This window comes from Protomyctophum bolini, assembly GCF_963924005.1.
Source record: "Protomyctophum bolini genome assembly, chromosome: 13".
NCBI lineage: Eukaryota > Metazoa > Chordata > Actinopteri > Myctophiformes > Myctophidae > Protomyctophum > Protomyctophum bolini.
Genome location: NC_137874.1, coordinates 36,167,554 through 36,183,674, shown reverse-complemented (window position 1 = coordinate 36,183,674; position 16,121 = coordinate 36,167,554). Strand labels below are relative to the sequence as shown.

General features: G+C 42.7%; 2 protein-coding genes across 6 annotated transcripts in view; one reads left to right on the top strand and one right to left on the bottom strand.

The window, feature by feature from the left end:
* Positions 1–882: 882 nt before the first annotated feature.
* Positions 883–7,638, bottom strand: LOC308327110 (uncharacterized protein). Of its 2 annotated transcripts, XM_080780276.1 has the most exons (6): positions 7,226–7,638; positions 6,503–6,626; positions 5,453–5,606; positions 3,849–4,019; positions 3,582–3,762; positions 883–3,487 (listed from the first exon to the last, which is right to left on the bottom strand). In XM_080780276.1, exons 4-6 carry the CDS (start codon positions 4,002–4,004, stop codon positions 1,089–1,091), a joined length of 2,736 nt encoding a protein of 911 aa, XP_080636402.1. In that variant the 5' UTR covers positions 4,005–4,019; positions 5,453–5,606; positions 6,503–6,626; positions 7,226–7,638; the 3' UTR covers positions 883–1,088. The 2 variants fall into 2 exon arrangements, with proteins under 2 accessions (XP_080636402.1, XP_080636403.1); XM_080780277.1 differs by lacking the exons at positions 5,453–5,606; positions 6,503–6,626; positions 7,226–7,638 and having other exon boundaries at positions 3,854–4,012.
* A 2,298-nt stretch (positions 7,639–9,936) lies between these two features.
* acaca (acetyl-CoA carboxylase alpha) overlaps positions 9,937–16,121 on the top strand; it is a 59,976-nt gene continuing 53,791 nt past the window's right edge. For all 4 annotated transcript variants that reach the window (XM_080780298.1, XM_080780297.1, XM_080780296.1 and 1 more), the window contains exons 1-4: positions 9,937–10,108; positions 11,884–12,157; positions 15,109–15,241; positions 15,740–15,878. In XM_080780298.1, coding sequence (XP_080636424.1) covers positions 11,913–12,157; positions 15,109–15,241; positions 15,740–15,878 — 517 coding nt within the window. In that variant the 5' untranslated portion in view covers positions 9,937–10,108; positions 11,884–11,912. The remainder of the gene's footprint in view (positions 10,109–11,883; positions 12,158–15,108; positions 15,242–15,739; positions 15,879–16,121) is intronic.

The following is a 16,121-nucleotide window of genomic DNA, read 5'->3' as shown; positions in this document are numbered from 1 at the left end:
ACCTGACCTTCTAAAACCCTTGTAAGGCATGAGCTTGTTATTGTAAGGCTCACTAACACTTGGGTAGTGTCATAGCTTACACCAGCACTGTGGATATCTATAGCAGGAGAGTCAAGGAAAGTGACATGTTGCAGGCGTCAGTTTGATGTCCTCATACACTTTGCTAAACCCCTTATCTTCTCACCCGTTGTGCTGGACTACTCACGGGGCCTATATGGGCAAGCTGTAGAAGTCAAATCTCACGGAAAGCCTTTCCCCCAGAGGTACGAGACCTGTCAAAGGACACGGCTCTGGAGACGGTTCTTAATCATCAGCTCATCTCCACATGGACATTCGAGAAGAAACAACTGAAGCGATGAGACAGGTCGGTTGAAGATATACAAAAGGATAAAATAGGTGTACAATCTTAAATGTTATTGTCAGTGTGATACTGTATAGCCTATCATTGAAGTCTTTATAGTTCCAAACACAGGGAAAAACAACAAATAAAACAATGTATTAGGAAGCTATAACTACATTTGGGTTAAAGTAGGCCTAAATGTAAAGATCTGTACTATGGCATCCCACATGGAACACACAGAATATAGCACACATTATATATATATATATACACATACGGTATATATGTATATAAAATATATGCAGGTTGCAAGCTTCCGTTCAATTCTTAAACACTTATTTCCTATTTTATGGAATTCCTTTCTAAATGAAATTACTTTGAAAACAATCTTTGATTTGTTTTTAATAAAATAAAAGGGACCCATAAAAATTGGTCTGTGACTCACAAATAGGTCCCGACCCACTGTTTGGGAAACAGTGGCCTACAGTATAACCTCAGTAGCCTATGTGGTGTGTAGCATAACTTTTGGTTCAGAAAGAAAATAGAATACATAAAACGAATTCTATGGTATGGTAATAAAAGAAAATCTTGTAGGACTAATGATACTAGCAGTGCTTAACATGTGCAGAGGCATTGAAGGAAGAGTTACAACTACTCCAGTCCAATGGCGGCCCCTGCTGGCATAGCAACGAGCAGTGTCTGTGATGGATAGCCTAGGTGCTCTTGGTGGATTGAGCTGTTGTACGAGCTATATGGTGACGGTGAACGATGGTGACATGATGCAAGGGGCTGAGATGATGCTGACTGGAGTAGCCGAGTGTAGGTGAACAACAGGAATGCCTACGGTGTTCATAGAAACAAGCAGTGGGTTGGACAGTGTGCCGGGTGCATTTGGTGGTTTGTTGGCCCGCCTGCCGGGTGCTTTTGGTGGTTTGCTCATAACGGGAGCTTTTTTAGCTTTTTTGGTTTTTTGGCCTCCATCATGTCCATCAGATTTTCGTTTTTTCTTTTCACCCTGTATCTTTTTTGACTCAGCTCCTCCATTCTGACTGCAGCCTTTTCGCTTGGCTCCACTCTGTCCAGGAAGTCGACTAGAAACTCTTTGTCGACATGGTAGCTCCCACTTTTTACTGTCAGAAGAATCAAACTGCCCAACCGATATTAATCTCAGTGCTTTATGAAATCCCACTGGAGTCGGCATAGGATTCCTGTATCGTACACAGCTGAATACACCCTCCAGACAGTCCAGGGTGAACCTACCCGTTAGGACAAACGTGTGTCCCTTAGTTAGCATTTCCTCCTGTATTGCCAGCATAGAGCGGGTCGCCATTTCAACCCCCGTTTGTATGGGTGTCGAATCATCAGTCGTCCCAATCGAAACTTTGCCGAACAGATCAACTATGCCGTTGAGGAAGACCTTGGCGTTCTCATACTCCGGAGTCTTTAGACTGCTCAGTGCCGTAACTGGATGGCGGAAGGACATCAGATCAAACCAGCGACTGACCTGCTCTAGGAACCATGCTGTTGCTAAATGGGATTGGGGTCGTCCTTCTTTCTCCACCATGTGTTTCAGCCCAGCACTAGTTGAGGTGCTGAAAACATCCTTGGCAGGGCCAACTTTCATGTTTTCAAAAGTAGACTCAATGGATTTCCTGGACAGCTTCGGGGCTATTTTTAGTGCCGTCCCTTCCTGGAAGTTTATTAGATCCTTAATGGGCTCTAGTGACACTGTGTTAGATGTCAAATTCTCTTTTTCCACGACATCATCAGGAATTGTGATCACTTGGACAAGGGCATTCATCATGTTTGTTACCAGATGGGGGACATCAGGCATAAAATACAGCTGCCTGTCTGGCGTCACAGGATGTGGGACGGATGTGTTGATGTGGTCCACCCCAAAAGCTCTCCACATGGCTTGGTTGGGGCCAGCCATGTCAGTGGTGACGTCGATGACATGCAGCCCAATGGCTTGGGCTCTCTGGATGATCTCTAGGATGATAGGTTTGTATACTTCACCTTGGGTTAAATTGCCACTGTAGTGGTAAGCTACAATCTGTTGCCACTGTGTTGTTGTAGAGCCAGCCAACATGAAAACGCAGGCGTGTGTTGCTGGCCCAGTGTGACCTGGCAGAGTGACATCCCCATACTGCCGCCCTGAGCCCTTGTGTACTTCAACACTGGGAGTGAGGGCCATCTCGCCCAGCGTTAAAACGCACTCCCTTTCCAGTTCACTCATCCCCACTGCCTTAATTTTCAGAATGTCAAAGACCTCCTCTAAAATCCCTGCCTCAAATTTAACCCCTTGCATTCTCCTCTGCAGTGTCCTTATTGCAGGCAGAGGGATGTGCAGATCTTGGAGGGCCTTGTAGCCCGTTGGTCCTGCAGCAAACATGATTTGTAATGCCCTTTCGATGGTGCCATTACTCCACAACATTCCCTGTGTATTACCTCTGCCTAATGCCCTAATCTGGTCTTCGGAAAATACTTTAAGCAATTTCCTATCCTTGCATTCCATTCTTTTTAGCAAAGCTGCCTTTTCTTTTCTTACTCTTTTTAATGTGCGCCGTGCCTTATTGGCCTCCCTCTGTGCTTTCTGAGTAGCCCTCTGTTGCTTTTCTAACATTAACTCCATCTTTCTTAGATTCATCGTGCCGATTCCTGCCGGTTGCACTCTTTTTTCTTTTTTCTCTCTTTGCTCATCTATCAGAGGTTCTTCTCTGTCAGCTGTCTGTCTGTCCTCGCTTGGAATTCCCGTTTCTGTCCCGTCCTTGGTTAGAATTCCTGTTTCTGCCCTGTCCTCGCTTGGAATTCCCGGTTCTGTCCCGTCCTTGGTTGGAATTCCTGTTTCTGCCCTGTCCTCGCTTGGAATTCCTGTTTCTGCCCTGCCATTGGTTGGAATTCCCGTTTCTGCCCTGTCCTCGCTTGGAATTCCTGTTTCTGCACTGTCCTCGCTTGGAATTCCTGTTCCTGCCCCGTCCTTGGTTGGAATTCCTGTTTCTGCTGTGTCCTTCTGTGGAATACCTGTTTCTGCTCGGTCCTTGCTTGGAATTCCTGTTGCTGCGCTGTCCTTGCTTGGAATTTCTCTCTTCACTCTGCGCTTCCTTGGCATTTCTTCTTCACCTCTGTCCTTGCGTTCACATTTAATCTCTGAAATGGATGTAAAGAATACAGGCCACATAGTTAGGATTAGAGGACACAATGTCAGTATGAAATATAACTGCAAATAGATGTTCCCATATACCTGTGCCAGCTGCAGCTGTGTAATTGTGCTCTCCAGGAACAGGTACACCGGTGGTTCTAACTGTAGGTGGCTTTCTTTTTTTCACTTTGGCACAATGTGCAAATAGAGTAGGGATTGCATCTTTCCTTAGCCTTCTCTTGCCCTTTTTTGTTGTTTTGAATTGATCTTCCTCAAAGTGTGCCTGTAGAGTAAACCTTTGTTTATTTTTTTATTGTTGTACACAAACACTACACATCAACATTATTTAGTACAGTGTCCTCACATTACCTCACATAGCTTTCTGTTTTTGGTGACATCTTTCAAGTCCATTCGCTTCACTTTAATCAGCCATTTCTTCCTTCTTTCAGGATCTACTGGGAAGGCGTACATTTTCATTCCTTTCTCCGAGCGGCTGCTGCATCCGACCGCCTCACAACCACCCATGTTGCAAGAAGCTGTCTACAAGGAAAGAATGAGCAGAGCCCAAGCATTGACTTTATTAAACCATTAAGACCTGAGACCAGATTCTACAAATGTTTTCTAAATCATGACATTTTTATGAAAAACCTATGTTTCTTATCAGTGGTTTTCAAACTATTTCATGTCAAGGACCTCAAAAATGATATGTATTTGGCCACCGACCCATCTCAAAATATGTTGTACCAGGGAACCCCCAGAAGAAGCAAAGATATGTGTTCTGTGATAGTATATATTCAAAGATTTGCGGCACATTTTCATGACTTGAAAATTGACGTGTTGCCAAAATACATTTTACACGACTAAATCAACTGTAGATTTAGTTTACTAAAATCATATAATATTTAGTCCACTAAAACTAGACTAACACTAAAATGGGTAACTAAATAGGTAACTAAAATGTGACTAAAACAAAATGAAAACTATTTAAGAGAGTATGACTAAAAAAAAATCTAAATTTGCTGTCAAAATCAACACTGGCTTATAGTATAAGCCCAAGTGTCATTAGATTGTGTTTAGAGTTAATTGTCTCATTATGTTAACGTATGCTTCATTGCATTTATAATCTATGCAGACTTCTAAATTGTACTAGTCCTGTCAACGTCCTGCCTGTGTAATGATGATGACAGCGTTTATTTTAAATTCCTTTAAACCCAGTTTGTGCGACTCTGTTCACTCCAAAACAATAACAGTACCATTTGGTCAATAGGTGGCAGTGCAAGACCACACAGATCAGACCTGAGAGGTAGAGATGTGTAGGCACTGGGCAGAGGGGGGGGGGGGCGGAATTGGCTCAGGGGTAGAGTGGCCGGATGGGAAACGCAAGGTTGCCAGTTCGAACCCCCAGAGTTAGCCTCTGTACCCAGGCATTTATTTTCACTCGCTACGGCTCAAAAAATAAAAGCCTGGGGTAACGCATGACATTTCATGGTGTAGGAGTGGGAGTGAACTACAGTGTAGAGGGGTGTCACTCTTCCACTGTTTGCCACCAGGGAGGGTAGGGGGCGCTTGGGCTGTGATCGGTGAACCAATATTTCTCCAGCACTTGCTCCATGCGTGCCTGCCCCTCTAGACCAGAAAGTACGCTGGCTGGGCCAGGCTACCCCAGAGTTAGTGTCGAACTGTTCTTGAGCAAGACTGGACCCCTAATTGCTCCCGATGTGCAGGGTGCCTTGCATGGTTTCCTCTGTTAGCGGTGTATGAATGTTTGTGTGAATGGGTGAAGGTAATGCACAATCTGTGTAAAGTGCCTTGGATAAAGGCTCTATATAAATGCACCATTTAGCCGTTGCTAACAGTCAAAACCCAGCTTCTTTGTTGATGTAAAGAAATATTACAGTTACGTCTTGTGTGTGTATAAGTAATATTACTGCTATTGGCCCAATACTAAAAATCATTATAGAAGAGTGACATACCTCCTGTCTTGGAAGAGTGACAGAACTCGCCCTTCTGTCTCAGAAGAGGACAGGTGAGAATTGACCCGTAGACTTGGACAGCTGGAGGCGGATCCACTAACCGAGGTCCGACTGGCACACTAAAGGTGTTCTTTTCTTCAGCCACTGGATGGACCTGTTAAGCAGTGGTGGAAAAAGTACTGAAATGTTTTACTCAAGTAAAAGTATCAATACTGCAATATAGATACAAGTAGAAGTCCCGTATTAAAAATGTACTCAAGTAAGAGTACAAAAGGATCAAGTTAAAAATGTGTACACAATCTTTTGAAAATAGCTGATCTACAAGCACACAATGTGTCGCATCTCAACACATTGTGAGCTTGTAGATCTGCTTTTAAAATGGCAGAAATGTATATGGAGTTGACTACGTTTTCAAATTATTGTAGTGGAGTAAAAGTATTGGAAATTACTCCAAAAATTGTACAGTACTTAGTTACTTTGTGTTTTCATGGTTTTAAACAAACCAGGATAGTATAATAGAAACTGTGAATGCAATAATACCATACACATATAATCAAGATGTCATAAAATGGCTGCTGGAAATAACTGACAGAACACAATTGTGTACAATTTCCCATTGCATACACTGGTGGTATTCACAGCATTTGGTCATGTGGATGAATTGATATCCTGTTGATACAAACCTTCTGGTGCTCCGTGAAAGAAATGCATTATCTGAAAGTATAGTGTGGTAAAATATGGACCACTAACAGACAGTACACTATTCAGTTATGTTCATGTCTGGTAAACTCAATTAGCTTCAGTCGACCCATGCGATTTACTTTATGTGAGCTTTGGGTCCCAAAGCATTTGCATTATCCTTAACCTGTGCTTTGTGATGAAATCCTTTGAGGACCATGGTTAGAACTAAAGATAGCCTACAGCCAGGTGAAAGGCAACAGGCTTTTAGTGAATCACTTCATTTTAGATCGTTTAAAAAAAACATAAACATTACAGACTTCAGTAGTCAGTTACTGTACAATACTTTAAACAGTTGTGTTGCATACATACCTTTTTGCCGATATTTGCGCGGCTTGCGCCGCTTTCGATGAAAACAATGTGTTCACTCCTGCTATAATTGTCACTCTCACGCTGTGTTCTGCCCCCTCAATGAAGCAACTCTCCTTCAGCCTCTCTGAAACATGTGTAAAGAAAATTGGTGATAGGTTACCCTGCGCGGACTCAGTTAATTTGCATTGTATTATAGGTTCAAGATTAAGACTGGACTGAAACTTTAGAGTTGTTGTGGTTGTTGTTGACAGCAGGTTGACAGCAAATGCAGCAACGGAGGATTTAGAAGTGGGTGTTACATATAAATATGTCCGGGCTGCAGCTGCACGCTGCATTATCAGTTCCTATACTTGTAGACTGCAGCAGGGGCGTTGGACGTAGAATAGATAATAATAAAAATAAAAGTTGGGGTGGGTTAATGGGTATTTTACTAAATACAACTCTCATGTGTTGACGAAACCAGAGTGTTGTGCTTTTAAGAACTGTAACATGTAGCCATTTTGTGCTGATTCAACTGCAACTGGGCTTGCTTTTGAGGCCCAACATTTGGAGCTAAATTCATGCTAACTTTGGGACTTCGTATCTACGCTTTAGTTCGGAGCTAAAGCGTAGATATGAGGTTCCGAACGAAGATAGTTTCATGCTTGTGTGAATACAATACTCCTTTTCAAGTCCTCTATATTTGTCTTTTAATTATTATTGTACAGACAGTGTTATGCATACTTAGCTAATGTTGTTACTTCCGTGGTTGGAATGGCGACGCGTCTCGGAATGCCACTGTCTCAGTCTGTTCCCCTTTTGCCCTAAACGTTTCTGAGGCTAAATTACTTCAGAGTAAAGTTTAAACTCTGTACCTTTTCACCAACTAAGTAGAGAATGGTTACGGGCCGGCCGGCCATAGAGTAAGACAACTCCGTTCACTGCATTGGGTCAGACTCAGCACAATGGCGGCTCTTCTACATAAAATTATATTGGCGAATAGGGACACCGGAAGTTTACAGAATGCATTGGAGTCTATGGGCTCGCGCGAGTACATGAACCACGTGACCGGGCAGTTTTCTGCCCCCTCAATGTCGCAACTCTACTGAGTAGAGTTTCCATAGAGTAAAGTCTACTCTATGGCTCTGGTTTTTACATACAGTAAGTATATTATGAATGAGCACGAAGCCATGCACCACCCAACAACCAAGCTTCCTTGCAACCGCAGTACCCAAGGAAGACAAACAGCCACTCTTGCCAGATTGTGTGGGAGAAATAAGCATCCTGCAGGATAAACCTGGTCTATAAAACAAATCAAAAAGGCAAAGCTCTCCGTCTACCGATCAATCTTCGTTCCTACTCTCACCTATGGACCATAGGTGAGAGATTCTAGGGTCCTTTAGTTGGACAAATACATTAGCAACTACACTTTAGAAACAAGCCCAAAGTAGCTTATAATTAGCGGACGTGGCAACATTGCGAACAGCCCTTCCACTGTTCACTTCGTCGTGCTACGGTGTCGCGGGCCGAATGTAGCCAATCTACAAGCTCACAGCGCGTCGCATCGCAACCGATCACGACGTGTTGTGAGCTTGTAGATCGGCTATATTCGGCATCAGGCTGCACACACCCACGGAAGTCATCGTAGAATCCGATTGGTCCGCCAATATGGAAACCAGAGAAATAGAACACATAGAAACTGATCAATTGACAGAATCTGTACACTTTGTACAATGCATATATTATAAAAAATAATATATGCATATATATATGCAGCCCTATAAGGGCTTGTTTCCATTGTGTGGTGATGTGGTCATATATGAATATAGGACCACATCACCACAATGGAAACAAGCCCTTATTAATTGAATAAAACCTAAAACGATGGCATGCATTGATTGATTGATTGAAATATTTATTAACAGTTTGCAGAATTACAGTACATTTCAAGCACAAACTCAATACAAAGACTGTTAACTGTGAGTGGACGACCCAATTAAGCATTACACTTGTTTACAACAGGGTCCACCATGTTCAATTCATCAAAGACGTACAAATAGACACTTCTATATAGTTAAAGAACAGAACAGGAATTCATCATAAAGGAAGCAAAAAGGGAAAAGAAACATATACAGTGAGGGGGAAAAAGGGGGGATTTTACGGGGGCCAGTTTCGAATTGCAGCCGTCCGTAGGTGCCCTTTGAGAGCGGTTTTGAAGGAGTCAAGGGATTCACATGTCTTAATGACCCTTAATGGCCCTTGGTAGGGCGTTCCACATTTTGGTGGCATAGGAGCGAAAATAATTTAGTCCCTTGTTTGTGCCGAATCTGGGTTGTACATGGTTTGTTGCACTCCCTCTGGTGTTGTGGGTGTGGACTTCATTTACATTAAGGAAGTATTTAGACAGGTACATGGGTATCTTGGTGGTGTATCGAATCTTGTGGACCAGACCCATTGCAAGATGCTGTACTCTGTCGTCGATCCTAAGCCATCCCAGCCTGTCAAAGTGGGCAGGGGTGAGGTGGGATCGGGGGGTGAGGCCAAGTAGGAGCCTGACCAGTTTGTTTAGGGAGGTCTGGAGCCTTGTTTTAAGGGCCTTTGAGGTGCTGTGGTACCAAGAGGTGCATGCATAGTCAAAGAAACCTTGTTTGAGGGCTCCTGGTAAAGTCTTCAAGGTGTTTTTGTTGACCAGTGAGGAGATCCTGTAAAGGAATCTTGTTCTTTGATTGACTTTTTTGATTACGTTGGTGGCCATTTTATCACCGGAAAGATTGGCCTCCAGGATGGAACCTAGGTAGGTAATTTCATCTTTTCGTGTGATAATATTGTCACCCACTCTAACCAAGAAGCCATCTGCCTTGCTGAGATTACCATTTGATCCGAAGAGAATGGATTCAGTTTTTCTTCAGGTGTAAGGATAGTTTGTTATCAGCGAGCCAGGTGCAGATCCTACCGAGTTCAGAGCTGAGGGTCTTTTCAACCTGCAGTTGCAATGCAGCAGCACTGCAGTGGGCAGCCATTTTAATCTAATTATCAGCTCCCTGGGGGTTACAAGTGACAAGTGAGGATATCCCCCATATTGTTCAACCAGCATCAGTTAACATGGGCCACCTCAGTGGGTTCCCACAACTTGACTGAGATGCCAATTCATGACATCATTCTTCCTTTGTGTAAGACAAGTGAAGTATTAGGATACATAGGCTACGTGTATTATTTTTGATATGATGTATGATTCTGTGAAAGTAAATAATATATATATATATATATATATATATATATAGAGAGAGAGAGAGAGAGAGAGAGAGAGAGAGAGAGAGAGAGAGACAAAAAAACAGTACATTTTGTACAGTAGGAGGTGTCTCTCTCTACTTGTTGTAGTTCTATGGCGGAAGCGGGGGTTCGGTTCAGAGGTGAATGGCCACTAGTAACCCGCTGGCGCATCACATCATGATCACACCACTTCTCTGCTGTTACATCGGCCCCTTGTAGTTTTATGTATGAGCTCATCATGATGTGACTTTTCTTTTTTCATCGTCATCTGCGTGAAATAAATGTCAATGGAACACATTGAGTAACTTGTCTTTTGCAATCAACGTTTCAGGATTACGTGTCGGTATATCTCAGACGGTGAGTTAATCTGCCTGTCAAACTAACCCCTGCCTCGGTTCTGGACATCTCTGTTAAGACCACGCGTGGGTATTTCTGTTTAACCAGTGACCCATCTTAAACGATATAGTAAGGCGAACAGAACGGTTGTTGTGTCTGCAATGAGAGCTCATTTGTATTAGCATGGGGTAGTTTTCGAGTATAACCCGCAGTTGTCTCAGACAGTTGGTATCAGTTGGTGTCGGTGATGTATTATAGTTGGCTCGCATTTTGTCTGACTGCTGCACTGCTCGGCTTGTTTTTCTGGTCTCGCGAGCAGCTATCGATAGGTAAGGAAGGTGTGACTACTGCCTGCCCCACTACACTTGCATGACCATGGCACTGAGTGCACTTGTCATTTTGTGACCCAGCCCCAGGGTTCGCTCTCGCATTAGAGCTATGGAATCAGAGCTCAGCTACCCCAGGGTATCCTAGAGTGGGTGATACATTGGTCACATTCTGTGGTTAATTGTCGCAATGTTAGCAATGCATCCCTAAGCAGGCTATTATGCCTATAGCTATATATAGGGAGACAGCCTGTAAGAATATACTAACTATATTGATGTGTAGGTCAGGACACCATCATACTGTCTTTAAATCCCAGTCAAAGCAGCCTCGGAATTGTGCCATCATGTCACAAATTCCTCTGGGAAATTGGGAATAGTTTGTTGAAGCTCCCTGTTGTGCAGAGTATATGTTTGTATTACCAGTATATTATATATTTATATAATAACTGCGCAAACAAATAGGTCAGTGGGATACTTAACATTAATAGACTTAACAGAATGAACAGTGGCACATACTGTTCAAGTTAGAAAAGCAGTTGATATGAAGTTGCAGGCGGTTAGATGACAATAGCTCGGTCTTGTATGGGTGGGTGGACTGACTCTGGTGTGATTGGAGCATGTGAAGGTGTGGTTCAGTGTGGGACGGGTGGTGTGCCTTGGTGGGTACCTAACCTCAGATGATGTCTTTTGCAAATTGCTACTGACAACTGATTTAAATGGAAATGCCACTAATGACCTATTAATCACCATCTCATCTGCATTGTTTTGGTGAGAGGTTCAGTGCTGCTAGACTGAGACTTATGGATTGGTCATGCTCTCATACCTGCACAAGCGGGATGCCCTGCAGTTCCCTAAGCTACTTTTTAGTTAAAGACTTTTAAAACACTTTAAGAGATGATCTAAATAAACGATTTAGGCATTTTTAAATGTATGCATTTAGTTGATTTTCTTTTGCAGATAGGCTACTACTAAAAGGAGCCAGTTCTGTGTTTATTCTGTACTACAGTTTGCTGGCGATGGATTTATTAGGATTCTGATTGACATTGGTGGTTATTAATGGAACATTAGGATTTGATTACTGCTTCGTTAAAAATAGATCCCGCAATACAGTTGTATTTCAGTGTAACATATTGTTATTATCCACAGGGTCACAATTCGATCTCCAAACCATTTGTTGGAATGAAGTGTTGTCAAAGGCATATTTTTCATATGCTTTTTCCATTAAAAAAGGTGATACCTGTTCAGAAACTGTACCCTATGCCACAGTACTCTTGGGTTATAGTTGGTTGGTTATATTTTTGCAACGCTTGCATTATCAATATCTATCTCTTAAGTTTATGCAACCCACTGATGCAATATGGTAAACAGAAGACTGTGCCAACCGTGGCACAACTCATGTCATCGTGTGCTGTGCTTTTTGGACTCCGTGTCTCCTTTATAACCATACCACTGCCCTGTGTCCCTGCACAGTGTTTGCAGCCTGTTCGTGTCAACCAGCCATGGCACAACAGGTCGCACCTGCCAAGAAGAAGAACCCCGCGGTCGCAGCACTGAACTCCCACTTCATTGTGGGCTCGGTGTCGGAGGAGAACTCTGAGGATGAGACCCTGGGGAAGCCAGAGGCGCCGCCGCTGCTGGAGGAGAAGGAGGCTCGCTCGCTGTCACCATCGTCTGTTAGTTCAGACAACAGCAGCTCCTTTGAGATGGGCTTTGACCACATCGATGGCCCCTTGCACAACCTAAGGTCAGGATTATGGCCCTTTCACATTCTCTCACACTCGCATTCATCAGTTATAGTTTAATGTTATTAAATCAAGTTATCTATCATTTTATTTACTACTACTACTACTAATAATAATAATTATTATTATTATTTACATTCCTGAACAATAAAAAGCAGCCTTTGCAAAAATCTGATTTGATTTACTGAAAGTACTCTTCATGTGACCACTGTGCTCTGACTTTAGGTGCGTTACCCGTTCAAATGTCTCCTGTTCAAAATGCAAGAATAAATGATTGAAATGCAGTCTTGGTGTGTGCACAGCACAGTTTACAGTACATCGGCTGCCTTTTAATTTTCACTTCATTTAGTTTCATTTTGGCTCCAGCACCTCAAGTTTATTGACAGATGAGCTGTGCTGAGCTTTTTTTGTCTAATAAAGCTGTGTAAAAAAATAATTCTGATATGCAACTGGAACCTTCGGCCAATCTTTCAGAACATCTCCAAGCTTTCCTGTGAAGCTCTCTGACTCTGAATTTAAACAAAAAATCTATATTGTAGTTAAAATATTTTTTTGGATGCTAATTGATCATCAGAAATAGATACTTCGTTAATGCCAGCGTCACATGCAGTCTGTCTAGTGTCTACTGCTCTGTAATCCACGTTATGATTTTATGAATTGGACAACAAAATTGTTGTTTCATGGCTATGAAACGTGAAATGTGAGTGTTGTACCCCATATCGAGAAAGATTGGCTCTTTGAAAGATGTCGTCACAAGGCGAGTCTGTGGGAGCGGGTTTGGCTTTAACCCATTTTGAGCGGGAACCCCTTTTGGTGGTTACATACATTATGTTATAATTTAGCTATTTTTGAAAAATTGTTAAAATGTGCCTCAAATCTTTGAGAAAATTGTCATGATTTAGAAAACATTTTTATTAAATTTCGACGTCAGGCCTGAATGGGTTAAACAAAGTTGAAAGTACACCATGTTCAGTCGAGCTACGGGCCCCCCTCCTCCCCCACACACCTGACTGGATGGCCCCTTTTCTCCAGCAAGCATGTGTGAAAAAAATGTGGTCTCTCCTGCTTTCCACTTCCACAGTGTATCTCTGTATGCTCCTCATGAGGCTGACGGGTTTATGCTCCTGAGACTGAGAGGTTAGGCCCTGCCAGCTCCAGTTATTTCACTGAGTTGCCCTTTTCATTCCACTGCTCCAGTCCTTTCACATACCACTGTATCAGGTTTCTGAACGCTGAGGCACTTTACTTCAAACACTGCAGAACACTTTACGATGCATATTGTTACATCTTGTAGTCTACAAGTAAACAAGAGTAAATGTAACAGCTAGACGGCTTAGTTCTGAAAATTTGAGCCTTTAAACCAGGAAAAGGCAATACTTGATGATATCTCCTAGTAGTCTAATATCACTATATTGAGGATATTGCTATATTGCCCAGTCTTACTTATCAGTGTAAAGTTCATGTGCATGAATATGCAATATCGTAATACAAGAGATATGGTGAGATATTGGCACCGGTGTGCTGCGGTGGTAGGCACAAGACTGATGGCTGAGCACTGGAATAGCACACCAGTGCCAATATTATCATTATGTGGTATATCACAAGCTCGAGAGTGTAATGATTAGATGGCAAATAAAGCATGAAAATTACAGCTGGCAGCTAAGTAATGGCAACGGTAGCGGTGAATATATGTTCAGACTCGGGGGTGCTGTTAATATTGATGTATATTGAGTTATTGACATGCATTATAATGCATTTCAGCCAATTACACTGTGGCACTGTATTTGATTAGGAACTTGTTGTCCCTTTCTTGTGGATAGTGATGTACTATGTTGCCTGACTGTTATGCTACGCTACTCTGTAAGCAGGGCCCTTCATCTTATTGTTGATCCTGATTTATTCTTGGTTGCACACCGAAAATAGCTGATCTACAATCTCACAACGCGTTACATTTTTGTTGTGTGACAATGGTGTATAAATCAAGCTGTAGACCCTTACCTCTTAGACTTTAGAATCTCTCAGCCCTCAATATTTGACTAGCACTGTTTGCGTGGTCAGCTTTAAAAGAGTGAAAAAGCGTTGCACGAGGCTGAACATGAATAGATGATGACCAGACCGTCAGAACTAGAAATATTGAATGGGGCCATGTGTGTTTGTCTCTTTTCCTTGGGCCAAGGGGAGCCCATTCAGCTCTGTACAGAAGCTGCATGCATGCCCGGTTTAACCTCAAAGCACCCCTGTGACACTGACGCAACCGTGTTGTCATGATGCCACTGAAGCCAGCCAGCCAAACGAGCTCGGACACTCCACACACTCTTCCCTCCCACTGTACTCCTCTTTTTAATGGCTCACTCTGAGGGTGGAGTTTTGAAACGCCAGACACTTGCTCAAGCCTGTAAACACGTTCCAATAAGTAAGCCACGCTGAGGATTAATTTCTTAGCACCATTTAGACTGGCGTTGTCTGTGTCTGTCTGTCTGTCTGTCTGCTGTGGGCAAAAAACACTAAAAGCCATAAACTACATGACCAGTCTGCACAACCAGGAAATAGATGCCTGGTAAAGTGAAAGCCATGTTGTGTGAAAGTTGGACCCTACAATGATCATAGTTGATCATGTAAAAACACCCACATTGTTCTTGTTAATCACCTTTGTACGGTAGTATTTACAGCGCACTAGTTGGCATACCCTGTCGCAGCCAGTTTGTCAATGTGGGTATGGTGTCATGCTGCCATCTGGCTTTGTCCTGTATTGCATAGCTTTGTCACTGATCAACACATATCTATAGCAATGTGCATATGGCTAGTGCCAAGCAGACACAGGCCCTCCTGGCTAGGTATAATTTACGACAATTTAATTAAAAATAGCATATTTTCGAAGGTTCTTTAGCACAAGGTGTCACTAAGTCGTAAAATTAGTCTTCACTTAGTTCAACAGGCTATGCTTCTTCAACAGGCCCAGCATGTCCGGACTGCACTTAGTAAAGCAGGGAAGGGACCGTCGTCGCATTGACCTGCAGAGGGATTTCACTGTCGCCTCGCCGGCTGAATTTGTCACCCGTTTTGGTGGCAACAAGGTCATCGAGAAGGTATTAGTCTATGTATTATTAGGGATCCACCGATATGGAAATTATTGCCCGATACAGATGTTTAAAATAACAATTGAGCTTATAGTGATACCGATATAATTTTAGTTAATTTAGTTTTTGTACTTATTTCCCCCTTTTTGTGCCAGGGAAACAAATACATCTTCAAAACAATAAATCTACAGCTTGGTAGGCTGCAGATAACCAACACACCATAGCCAACTCAAAGTGTATGCTTATCAACAACCGATAAATATCGGCTCCTGTCATCGGTTAATGTCAGTTTTATTTGCCTATACCAATATTGGCCGATGCCAATATGTGGCCATCGGAGCATCCCTAATAATTATTTACCATGTTTGAACGGCCTTTCTGTTAACTGTACACAATACTATGGTGAGACATCAGCACTTGCTTGTGTCTGGCCTGGCCTGGCCTGTGCCTGTCTGCCAAATATGCATATAGTTGTCATTAATGACTCAAAATGTTTCCATTCACCAGGTCCTCATTGCTAACAATGGCATCGCAGCGGTCAAATGTATGCGTTCCATCCGCCGCTGGTCCTATGAGATGTTCCGCAATGAAAGGGCCATCCGCTTTGTTGTCATGGTGACCCCCGAGGACCTGAAAGCCAACGCAGGTGAACTTTGCTATCCCATCTTAATGGGGTAAAAGCTTTAGTCAATGTGCTCACTGACTGACTGGTGCTTAATGTCACAGCAAAACACCTGACACAGCCATGATGTGGCCCTAGTTAATGTATTTAAACAAAGGAGTGGAAGCTCAGATTGACCAAGCCTCATGGCTTTAAAGTATTCCATTAGCACTAGCAGAAAGGAGAATAATTGATAACACAATGGGCTATAGTAGTAAAGGTTAGCCC

Excerpts from the sequence above, each read along its gene's own strand:
- LOC308327110 (XM_080780276.1), bottom strand. The coding sequence starts at position 4,004 with ATGGGTGGTTGTGAGGCGGTCGGATGCAGCAGCCGCTCGGAGAAAGGA. Across the intron at positions 3,763-3,848 it reads AAAACAGAAAGCTATGTGAG|GCACACTTTGAGGAAGATCA; the intron begins GTAATGTGAGGA and ends TTTACTCTACAG. Across the intron at positions 3,488-3,581 it reads CACAGCTGCAGCTGGCACAG|AGATTAAATGTGAACGCAAG; the intron begins GTATATGGGAAC and ends CATCCATTTCAG.